This window comes from Panthera leo, chromosome D2 (assembly GCF_018350215.1).
Source record: "Panthera leo isolate Ple1 chromosome D2, P.leo_Ple1_pat1.1, whole genome shotgun sequence".
In the NCBI taxonomy this organism is placed as follows: Eukaryota; Metazoa; Chordata; class Mammalia; order Carnivora; family Felidae; genus Panthera; species Panthera leo.
This window is the reverse complement of record NC_056689.1, coordinates 58,634,877-58,646,492: the sequence shown is the minus strand read 5'-3', so window position 1 is coordinate 58,646,492 and position 11,616 is coordinate 58,634,877. Positions and strand designations below refer to the sequence as shown.

At 44.7% G+C, this 11,616-nt stretch overlaps 1 protein-coding gene across 18 annotated transcripts in view; it reads left to right on the top strand.

The window, feature by feature from the left end:
• Window positions 1-2,302: 2,302 nt before the first annotated feature.
• The window catches only part of SEC31B (SEC31 homolog B, COPII coat complex component), a 36,927-nt gene continuing 27,613 nt past the window's right edge, over window positions 2,303-11,616 (top strand). For 14 of the 18 annotated variants that reach the window (XM_042908393.1, XM_042908392.1, XM_042908387.1 and 11 more), the window contains exons 1-3: window positions 2,303-2,373; window positions 4,762-4,848; window positions 5,206-5,329. In XM_042908393.1, the coding sequence (XP_042764327.1) occupies window positions 4,770-4,848; window positions 5,206-5,329 (203 nt within the window). In that variant the 5' untranslated portion in view covers window positions 2,303-2,373; window positions 4,762-4,769. Of the gene's footprint in view, window positions 2,374-2,658; window positions 2,720-3,240; window positions 3,731-4,761; window positions 4,849-5,205; window positions 5,330-11,616 lie in introns of those variants that run through there. The other 4 variants (XM_042908384.1, XM_042908385.1, XM_042908397.1 and 1 more) reach the window with 4 other exon arrangements.

Genomic DNA, 11,616 nt, shown 5'->3' with positions numbered 1-11,616 from the left:
GATGCATCTGTTAAGTGAAACAACTCATTTTCTTTTTGTCCCTTTGGAGACGTTTTCTTAAAATTACACTGCCTGAAAACCTGTCCCATAGGAAAAAAAAAAAAAGCACACTTTCAATATGACCTATAAAAGCAAGTCCACCCAAGTTACCAGACCTTTAGTGGTTGTCCAGGAAGTAAAAGAGGGATTTGTTTTTAATGATTTTTTTTAAATGTTTATTTTTGAGAGAGAGCAGAAGCAGGGGAGGAGCAGAGAGAGGGAGACTACATTCAAAGCAGGTGCCAGGCTCTGAGCTGTCCATGCAGAGCCCAACACGGGGTTTGAACTCCCAAACTTCAAGATCATGACCTGAGCCGAAGTTGGATGCTTAACTGACGGAGCCACCCAGGCACCCCTAAAGAGACTTTTATGAGACCAGAGGATGGGTACTTCTAATAAAATGCCACTACTTCTGGCTTTTTATCTGTCTTCATTCTCTGTCCTCTGTTGCCTTTGGTAATATATGTAACAAATGTCTGTGTGTCTAATATATGTATGAGACATTGATAGGCCCTGGGGCTATAAAATTGAACAGGACAAAAATAGTTGCCTTCAAGTATAGAAGCTAAGACTGGGAGTTACAAAACAAAGTGAAAAGAATTAACAGCTAAGTTGAGAGAAAAGAGTGCACCTTTTTTTTTTTTTTTTTTTTTTTTTTTTTTAAATTCTGACCTGCTTGCAGCTGTGACCTGCTTTTGGTTAAAATTTTTCGGAGTGCCCCCATCAGTGACGCTTTTGCCTCATTCCCTAGTTCGAGGTGTTGTCTAAGGTTCAGTTTTCCGCCCTGTTTACTTGCCCTCGGGTTTCATCCACTGTTGAGGTGCCTAACATGTTCAAGAAATACTTAGTACGCACAAAGAGTGGGCAGGCACAGACAATACCCTAAATTGTCTTAACATCTGGACTTCAAAACCCTCTAATCCCCACAAAAAGGAAATCTAGACTTGTATCACAGTGACTTGAGGCTCCATTGTAAAATAATGGAACTGACTCACCATCTTTGGAGGCAAAAATACAGTGGAGTTTCTGCATTAGGCCAAAGTTTTGAATCCAATAACTTAGGTCTAACATCTTCAACTGCTGGTAGAATATTTTTATTTGGAAATGCCATAATTCCCTCAGTCAACATAAAAAATCCATCTGATTTTTTCACCTCCCTCTTCAGCTCTTTAACTTCATCACTCACAAGAGCCTGTCCAGTTTTCCTTTACAATCATTGCTACTATATTAATCCAGGCTTTCATCACCTGGTACCTGGACTGTTCTATTAGTCTTCTAATTTGAGTCCCTGCCTTCAGCTCTGGTCTCTCTCTAAAGGGATCCATATTGCTTGTCTTAAAATACAATTTTCAGGGGCACCTGGGTGGCTCAGTCCGTTAGGCGGGGACTTCAGCTCAGGTCATGATCTCGCGGTCTGTGGATTTGAGCCCCGCGTCGGCTCTGGGCTGGCAGCTCAGAGCCTGGAGCCTGCTTCGGATTCTGTGTCTCCCTCTGTCTCTGCCCCTCCCCTGCTTGCTGTCTCTTTCTCACATAATAAACATTAAAAAAAAAAAAAAAAAAAAAAGCAATATTCATCTTATTGCATCCCTACCCATAATTTTAACTAACCCCCAATTACCTGCAAAGTTGAATTGGTATTCCCAATCTGTTTCCCGCCTCTTTCATTCATGGTGTGGGAAATGTCAGGGTGCCTACTAGCCAGTTGGGCCCTTCCTCCTTTCTGAGACACCACCTATCTTGCCGCTGCAAGGTATGACACCCGTCTTGCGTCCCTGAAATACTCCAGAAGCCCCTGGTCTACAGTACCTAGGCCTCTGCATGCCTATAGCCCTTAATTCGTTCAGCCAACAGCTTTTCGGCATCAGTTGTTGGTGGGCTGTAGTGCGTCACCGCTGTTTATGGCCTCGATTGCTATTTACCTTTTCAATTAGGATTCCACTGAGAGCTTCTGGAACTAGTTAGTACCAGGTCTTCACCATCATAACAAATAACGAATTAGTATTTTCCCTTTTCAGGGGCTGTTCCCCGAGCCTGGCTCTAACTGAATAGGCCAGAACTTAGCGGTCGCAGGATCTGACCCTCTGCGGCAGAACCGCGCAATCTCGGCACAGGTGAGGGAGCCGGCAGAGCCAGAATCCTATTCCACCCTCTCCGCTGCTCCGCCGGCTCCCCGAGTCGGCGTTTCGCGGCGCGTGCGGGCGGCGGTGCTCGGCCTCCAGGGCTACTTTTGGCCCTCGGCAGCCGCCGTCCGCAGCGCCCAGCTGAGCCCACAGGCCCTCGGAGGAGACCTGCCGTGGCTGCGCCGCGCTGCCGTGACCCGGGCTCTCCGCGCAGGTGGGTTTTCCCCGCCTCTCTGGGGCCCGGGGCGCCGCTCCACCGTAGGGAGAGCGCCGGAGGGACCTCGTCCCCCGCGGAGACCCCGGCCCGCGCCTCTCGGGCGCCACCGCGCTCGCTCTCGGATTGGACCCGGCTCCGCTCTCCCGGCCCCGCCGGGGTGCTGCGGCCCCACGAGGGTCTGTCTCCCTTCAGCGCTGCCCTCGCACCTTCTCCCGTGCTCCCCGGACCCCGGCTTAGCCTAGCCTGGAGGGAAGCTGTGCTCACCGCCCCCGCAGGGCCTCGGCTGCGGAGGGTCGCTGGCGCCCTCCATCACCGCGGGAGTCTGTTCGGCTCTTGGTTGAATGTAGATTAACAGCCCGTCTTCCCAGTTTCTAGGCCGTCGGGGATTTAACACCTCATCTGGAGTTGAGTTTGAACTAATATCATGGTTAAAAGCGCTGAGCTATGGAGGCTCAGTGGGGTTCATATCTCGGCCCCAGCCAGTTTTCTTCCCGGTGAAATGTATATAATAATGGTACCTGTTGCACAGAACCGTTATGAGAAGTGAGATTTGCCCGTCAAATGCGCAGGGCTAAACGCAGCTCCTACTTCTGTCAAGGGCTTTCCCCACAAACGGGAAAACGGCTTTGACCAGCAGGTGGCAGTGGTGACTGTATAATACGATGTGCAGCGAGTCCGAAGTTAACCTGGTGTTGCCTCAAGCGTTTAGAGGCCCCCTCTAAAGAGGGTCTTGGCTGAGAATCTTGGCTGAATTGGCAGCTTTAAACTCTCTTCAGGCTGGAAAGTACATTAGAGATTGAGGAGTACTACCTACTATTTTAGTAGGTTGCGACTAACCTGACGGTGGTTTCCTTAAGCAGTTTACAATGGGTCCCAAGTTTCTTCCCTCAAGTTCAGTGTTACATTAAAAACAATACAAAACAAAACCAAAAACTTTTCTGCCACTTTGCTAGCCTGTTGGGATGGCACTTTGAATATGGGTTAGAATTGTATTGGAAACCACAGAATTAACATGGATGTCTACGTTCATTAAACATAGTATCAAGCACTTTACTCTATGCCAGACATTGTTCTGGCACTAGTTAGTTATAACATGGTGAACAAAGCAGACACAGTACAAGCTCTCCTGGAGTTTACTTATTGGTGGTTGAGACCAACAATGTAAATGTAAATAAACACATAACAATAAGTTACCAAGGAGAAAAAAAAATTGAGACTGATTTTGGTTGGGTGGCTCACCTCCCTGAGGGGGTGAGACACTTAGCCCAGAAAGATGTGAAAAGGAGCCAGTCACGCAGAGAATGAAAGGGAGAACATTTGAAGTATCAGAAACAGAGTTTACAAAAGCTCTGAGGTATTAAAAAGCCAGGAAATGAAAGAAAGGAAAAAAAAAATGTGGCTGCAGCGTAATGAATAAAGGGGGAAAGTAGCAAGAGACGAGGTTGAAGTGGAAGGATGAGCCTTTAAGCAGGGTCATAAGGGGTTTGAGTGCAATTTTGTTTTGAGTGCAATAGAAGTCATTGGAAGACTTGAAGCATGGAATGCCAAAATTCTATATTTTTTTTTATTTTAAAAGTTCACGTCTGCTGCTATGTAGAGAGTTAATTGGGTGATGGTAGAATAAAGATAACCATTTGGAAGATTATCGCAGTAATGCAGGTGAGAGATGACGGTGTCTTCAGATAGAATGGTGGTAGTGCAGCTAGAGAAGAGTAAACAGGTTAAGAGACATTTTGGGGGCGAAATCAGGAAGCCTTAATGATGAATTAGAAGGGAATAAGGGACAAGAAGGAATTGAGGGTGACTTTCAGGTTCCCAGGTTGAGCAGTTGGGTGGATAGTGATACTGTATACGGAGATGAAGAAAACTGGAGAAGGAACAGATTCAGGGGAAGGAGGTGGTAGAATGGAGAATTCCATTTTAGACAGACTGACTTAGGTATCTTTGCTATATCCCAATAGAAATGTTTGATGAGCAGTTACATATAAGGACTTGGCGCTCAGAGTTGAGAAATTTGTGTTGGTGGTATGAATTTAGGGGTCATCAGCATACGGATGAAAAGCCAAGGGAATGGATGAGGTCACTGAGAGGTTATCCAATTTGATGGTTATCATCACCATTGGGCCTGTGGCAACCAGTGTGTTTAAATATCTTTTTGGGGTTAAAGCATTAGATTTTAGTAATTGGGTAAGTGAACTGTCCTTGCAGATCTACAGATGGTCATGCGTGTGTCACCCTGTATTGCCCTGAAATGCCCCCATTCCATGGTGGGGAGAGAGAAACAAGAACTTGTGTCCACAGGTGCTTCCTAGATCTGGCCCTTAAGCTTGCTGATTTCTATTTTTTAGTAAGCTGAGGGTTATGTCAGTTTTCTGCCACCTACAGGACGGACCATGAAGCTAAAGGAGCTTGAACGGCCTGCTGTCCAAGTGTGGAGCCCAGCCAGCCAGTGCCCTGTGTATCTCGCCACAGGTATGATGATACTGTGGACTAGGATCCACTGGAAGTACATAGGTCAAGGGGAAACTTAATATTCAGAATTCTTTACTGAGCTTCAGAGAAAGCTTTAGAGTCATGAAAAGGTGGGGTTCGCTTGCAGGATAAGCAAGGGGACGTTAGGTGTTTGGGGTACCTAGGGGCAGCCTTGAATTATGGTTCAAGCTTGAGCACCTCCTGTTTTCTTGCTTTCTTTGGAGTTACCACTTGAAAAAGGATATACCCAGTCCTCTCCTGTTCCGCTGCCTCTCCACTCCCTAACCATTTATACCCCAAATCCATGCATGTATTTTTGCTTATATACTGCCTCTTCCTAACTTTTCTTGTGCCTAGGAACATCTGCCCAGCAGTTAGATGCCTCCTTTAGCACAAATGGCACCTTGGAAATCTTTGAGGTTGATTTCAGGGACCCCTCCTTGGACTTGAAACACAAGGGAGTCCTTTCTGCCTCAAGCAGGTACCATGTCTGAATTGTTGATGTGTGTGCAGGGCAGCTCCTGATGTAGACTGAGGAATTCTGGGAGCAAGGTGTGCTTCTCAAGGCTCATAAGGATATCTATTAGGTGAAGGACCTTCACCAAGTTGGGGAGAAGTTAACTCTGGGTTTATTTTACCAAAGGATTTTAAAAACACCCACTCTCACTTTTTTGGTCAACAGCGGCATCAGGCAGAGTCGTGTGTTAGAGACTCCTCAACCAAGCCTGGACCCATACGTGCCTGCTCTCTCTCTGAGCCCAGAGATGTTGGCTTCTTCCTCCCTTGGCTCTTGTGAAGATAACCTGACACAATATCTCCTTTCGTGCTAATGGGAGGAGAATGAATGAGCCTCTCCTCATTGTGGTTAGGCACTGATTGGGTGCTCCTGGATTTCATGGCTCTGGCAGGCTTACAGGCCTGAGTACAGGCATTCACAGAGCACATGTATACAGGTCAGGCACTATGCTAGGGACTCTGTATATCTTATTCATTCCTCAAAATGAGCCTGAGCAATAAATACCATTATTCCCATTTTGCATAGGAGGGAACCGAAACTCTGGGAAGCTAGGATTTACACATAGGTCTCATTCCAAAATCTACCTTCTTTCGATTATTCAACTTCTCTTTTATAGGTTTTGTAAAGATGTGGCTTACAGTCTGAAGCAGTGGTCTCCAAATTTTCATACCACTGGGGAAAATGTGAATATTCACTATACTCAAGTTATAGAGGCAATATAAATAATACACATGCATTACTCTACTATTAAAAAGTGCCATTTCCATAATTTTATAGATTAAAAATATAAGTCTTTTTCCTACAGAGAATTATCTTGTCCATCCCTCTTTAGAGATTACTGGTCAAAATGCAACTTTGCATTCTCTTATGAATGTTTTGGTCCATCTGAGAGATAAATTAAGATATTTAGATAGAAGTACCCTCTTTTTTCTTTACATGGGTTAGCCTAATAATGAAAGGTTAGTTATCGTTCTCCCTTTCTTGAGCCCCTATATCACTTTCTGACAGTATCCTTTATTTTACAGTTTTTTTATATCTTTGTATTTCCAGTATCTTTCCCTTTGAAGAGCAGCCACTAGAGGGTTTACCAATAATGATGAGATATTCTTAGCCTCCAAGCAAGCATTTCAGAAAGGGCTCCTGAAAGAGGGGAGCTAATTCAATAACATTTATGCTCCTGGACTTAAGAAGAGGGGCAATGGGTAAGAGCTCCTATCCTCAGCCAGCCAAGCAACAGCTTTAGCACAGTAGTGGCTCCTTAGGGCTAATAGTTCCTAAGAAAGAAACAATATAGTTGCTTAAGAAACCTTGAAATTGAATCCTAAGATCCCTGTGGGCAGAGATTTTTGTCTGTTTTATTCACTGCTGTATCTCTAACTCCTAAAACATCACCTGGCATTTGATGCTTAAGGATTATCTGTTAAATGAATGAGCGATGCTAGAAATGTCTGGATTACCAAACTGAGCACTCATATCCACCATTTCAGTTAGTTAAAGTTATTCTTCAGTTAATCTTAGTGCCCTGAGAGCTTTTCAAAGGTGACGATCGGTTTGTTTTGCAGCCAACTAGGCTGAAGGGACCCTTTTTGAAATGTTGGTACTCAAATCAGGAATTGTAAACTTCACTTCATACCCTGTTTGATCCTGCAGGGATTGGGAGCTATACCCAAAATAAATAGTGCAGCTAACACTATTGATAGTGTGTCATCTCTATTTTCTTTTCTACCTCTGTAATTGTGTGCAAGGATTGAGTTGCATTTCCAAAGACCTAAGGAACTATCTTTGACATAGATCTATAGGGTGTTGTTGAAGAAATCATCTTAGACACCCAAGGGCCTAAGGCACCCACTTCTTTCTGTTCCAGCCTGGGTTCAGTCACTTACTCAGAAACCCACATCTCAAACTATTGACCAAGATGATCGAGGTAGAGAGAGGGCTGCCTGTTCTTTGCTTTATACTTTCCTCTTTCTTTTCTGTGCCATCTTTTGCGTGGTTTAGTGGAAAGCACAGTTGTATTGGGTTGCATCCTTGGCTAGAGATAGGTGACTTTGTGCAAATGGAGGTCTTAGGTTTCCTCACTTACATATAAAGAAGAGGTTGTACAAGAAGACTAAGAACCTACTGAGCTCTAAATTCAGGTATTATGTTCAGTGTTTCCTTCTCTTCCTTTTTTGTATCATAATCTCTTTTCTTTTTCCTTTTTTTTTTTTTTTTTTTTTTTTAAAGAAACCTTCCTTGGGTCTCATCGTTATTACCTAACACATACTTTTCAAAATCTTCCCCCATCCTTTGCCTGCCCTTTTCACCAGACGCATGCCTCAACCACATTTGAATCCTGAAGATCCCCTTATATCAATTCATGAGGCATCAGAAAATATTATGTATTTAGAAATATCTGACTGAAAGAGAAGTCCTCTGAAACACTGGTGTGGGGGTGGATAAGGGACCACCTCAAGCTGTAAATAGACTGAAGAAAGGGAATGGATTAAAGCCACCGGGTGCATCAGAATCAATATGGATTAGCACGTGCATTGAAGCAAGTGATGTTTGGTTTGTTAGATGAATCTCACTCAAGAATAAAGGTTTTTGGGAGAATAATACATTATTTATGAATTGTCTTAATGAAATGAGGACTTAGCTGCTGTGGCTGAATGAGGTCAGAGACCAGTGTGCGATGTGCAGTACTCCACCCTCTGTCTGCACTGAGGGTCTAGATCTTTTTGTGGTCTCTGTAACCTCTGTATGACCTATTCTCTAGTAACGTGAAGACAGTAGGTGATCTATCTCTCAGCACCTTTATAGTAGTTCTGGCTACTTGGGGAACCCTATGGCCTCTCTTTGGGTGCCTGTGTAAGGAACAACACCAAGCAGAAAAAGATCACCTTGTGTACTTTTCTTAGTTTTCCCATTTCCAAGGTTTGCCTTCCTTAGAGATTACATCAAGATCACAGAGTGGAGAGAACGTGGGCTTTGTTGTTGGATAGGCCTGGGTTCAGATCCCAATGCTGCCATCTAATATCCTCTTGGACACATTGTTTAACTTCTCTGGCCCTGTTTTTCTCTGCTGTAAATTTGGGATACATGGGCACGTATTAGCTGGTGCATATTAGGCTTCAGAAAAGAAGTTCTCTCAGACAGCCACTGCTTCACTTCGCTGTCTTCATTCTCCAACTTGAGCCCTGCCTTCACTGCTCTTTTTTTTTTAATGTGTGTGTGTGTGTGTGTGTGTGTGTGTGTGTGTGTTGAGAAAGACAGAGCATGAGCAGGGGAGGGTCAGAGAGAGAGGGAGACACAGAATCCGAAGCAGGATCCAGGCTCTGAGCTGTCAGCACAGAGCCTGATGTGGGGCTCAAACTCACCAACTGTGAGATCATAACTGGAGCCGAAGTCAGACACTTAACCACTGAGCCACCTAGGTGTCCCTTCACTGCTCTGACTTTTTAGGAAACTTGGATTCCCTCAGCTAGTTTGGCTTGTTTTCACTTCAGTAACATGAGGTTGGAATTTTTTTAATGTTTATTTTATTTATTTTGAGAGAGAGCAAGCGATCAGAGGAGGGGCAGAGAGAGAATCCCAAGCAGGCTCTGCACTGTCAGGGCAGAGCCCAATGTGGGGCTTAAACTCACAAACTGTGAGATCATGACCTGAGCCAAAATCAGGAGTCAGATGCTTAACTGACTGAGCCACCCAGACCCCCTCTGAGGTGGTTATTTTTAAAAAGGAACCTTACTAAGCAAATAAAAGCAAAATCCCAAACAAGTACATAAATTATGGAAGAAAGAATTTACACAACACATATTCCTAGTTATAAATTAGCTAAAGCTTGGCCTCAGCTGAGCTTAGCTAGGATGGCCTTTTGATCTCTCAGGCCTCAATTTTTTCTCTTTAACCTTGTCTTTTTCTCTCCGCCAGGAGCATAGCCATGAGCTGGTCATAGGGCTGGTTCTGTCTTTATGAATTTCAGTGTCTTCCCCTACTGGTCTAGGCTGGTATCAATCTGATGTATCCAACACAGGGGTTCTCAACCCTGTTTGCTTGTTACAATCACCTGGGGGCTCTTGTTAAAAATGTAGATTCTGGGGGCACCTGGGTGGCTCAGTAGGTTAAGCGTCTGACTTCGGCTCAGGTCATGATCTCGTGGTTTGTGGGTTTGAGCCCCATGTTGGGCTCTGTGCAGACAGCTCAGAGCCTGGAGCCTGCTTCAGATTCTGTGTCTCCCCTCTCTCTGCCCCTCCCATGCTCATGCTCTGTCTCTGTCTCTCAATAATAAGTAAATGTTAAAAAAAGTTTTTAAAAATGTAGATTCTGAGGGCCTGTCTCTGGAAATTCTGCTTTGCAAGGTCTAAGTAGGAAAGTAAAGAATCTGGTTTTTTCTTTTTCTTTTTTTATTTTAGAGAGGAAGAGAGAGTGCAAATGAGGGAGAGGGGCAGAGGGGGAGACAGTCTTAAGCATGCTTCCTGTTCAGTGCGGAGCCGGATGCAGGGCTCGATCCCATGACCTTCAGATCATGACCTGAGCCAAAATCAAGAGTCGGACAGTCAACCCCCTGAACCACCCAGGTGCCCCAAGAATCTGTATTTCTTTGATGCTGTATACTGCCCATTATCACCATCTCCATGGGAACCTCTTCAGCAGAGAATTGCACCTGTATTCTCATGTTTTGAAAGTTCCCATCATTCCATACAAACTCTTCCTATACCATCTCTTTAAATTTCTAATCTCTGGAAATCCTATTTTCAAGCCAAAGGCCATCTTGTTTTTTAACTTTTAAACTATTCAAACATAGAAAGTTGTAGAATAGTACAATGAACAATTACATACTTTTCCCTAGATTTATCAGTAGTTAATATTTTGTTGCATTTGCCTGCATGCCGTGCACTCTTTTTCTGCGTGCACATGTGTGCGTACACACACACACGCTGTTCCCTGACCATTTGAAGAGCAGAGATGATTGGCATTCCTTGAGTCCGTTGAATGATCATGTCCTGGTCCTTGCTTAACTTGTCCTAGCCGTTCTCACTCTCCTAGATGTTCTCTTTCATGTCCTATTTGGGCTCTAGGCTCACTCTCACTAGTGAAATGGTTAACCATAGGACTGTACTTTCTACGTGCTTACAGAAAGAAAATCATTTTGTCACACTCTGTGTTCTGCATCTTGGTCACTCTAAACTAACTAGGCTTGTTCTCGAACTCTTTGGTGACTCCCCCTTGAGGTCTCAGGTGCCTTTGTCTTTGGTCTGTATGCCAGGTGCTGTGATCATACTGACGTTACTGTGACATCTTCTACCACCCCCATGTGAGTTTTTCACTGGCCATATTCTCCTCTGGTTCCTGTGAGACCTATTGTGGGCTTCTCTAGTTATTTTGTTGACTCGCCCTCTGCCCACATTGACCTCTAGCCCCAGGTGACCTGGCAGCCTCTTGAACTAATGTGGCACGCGTTCTTCTGCCCTGTTGAGATCAGTGCAATGTTAGAACACATGGCCTTTTGGACGGTACCTGTAGAGCCACCGTTTGTGTCAGCTCTGCTGCTTTACCTCAGTTGCTGACCTGGTCTCAAATGGTGTTCAACTCTTCACTTCTAACAGGTTGGTGCTGCCTAGTGACTGGTCAAACAGGTTCCTGCCTGGTCACCCCACTCAGTTTCTTAGCTGATGTTTCCCAGGGTGTGGGAACATTTCATTCCAGTTAGGGATCTTATGACATCATTCAGTGTGAAATCTGGCTTCCCCGAAGGGCTGTGGAAATACCCTTGGCTAGCAGCTGTGAAATGGAGGACAAGACTACCTTTAAGGCTTTGGGGATTTCACATGGCTTCCCTAGGGGCTTTGTAGAGGACCTAACTCTGCAGGGGCCCAGGATCCGTCTTTTCCTTTTGTGTAAGATGCAGGCCAGAAAGCCAGAAGTGTTTCCCACGAGATGTGTTTATTCTTTTTGCTTCTGTGTTTCTAGGGCTGGCCGGCTACAGCCATAGAGCAGATCCAGTGGGCTAGTCACATGGGAGAGACACAAGGTGGAGTGATCCTTGGGTCCCTTCTCACTTACAGCTTGAGAGGGAAGAGAGGACAACAGTTGTTGGTGTAGGGAACCTGCTTCTAGTCAGGTACAGAAGAGTTTGGATCTTCCTCTAAACAGAATACAGTCTTTTATGATGGTTAAGGGATCAGACTCTAAAATAAATGGGCCAGACTTTATACCTTGATTCCACCACTTCCTAGGTGTCAAATAGGGATAAAACTACTAACTGTGTA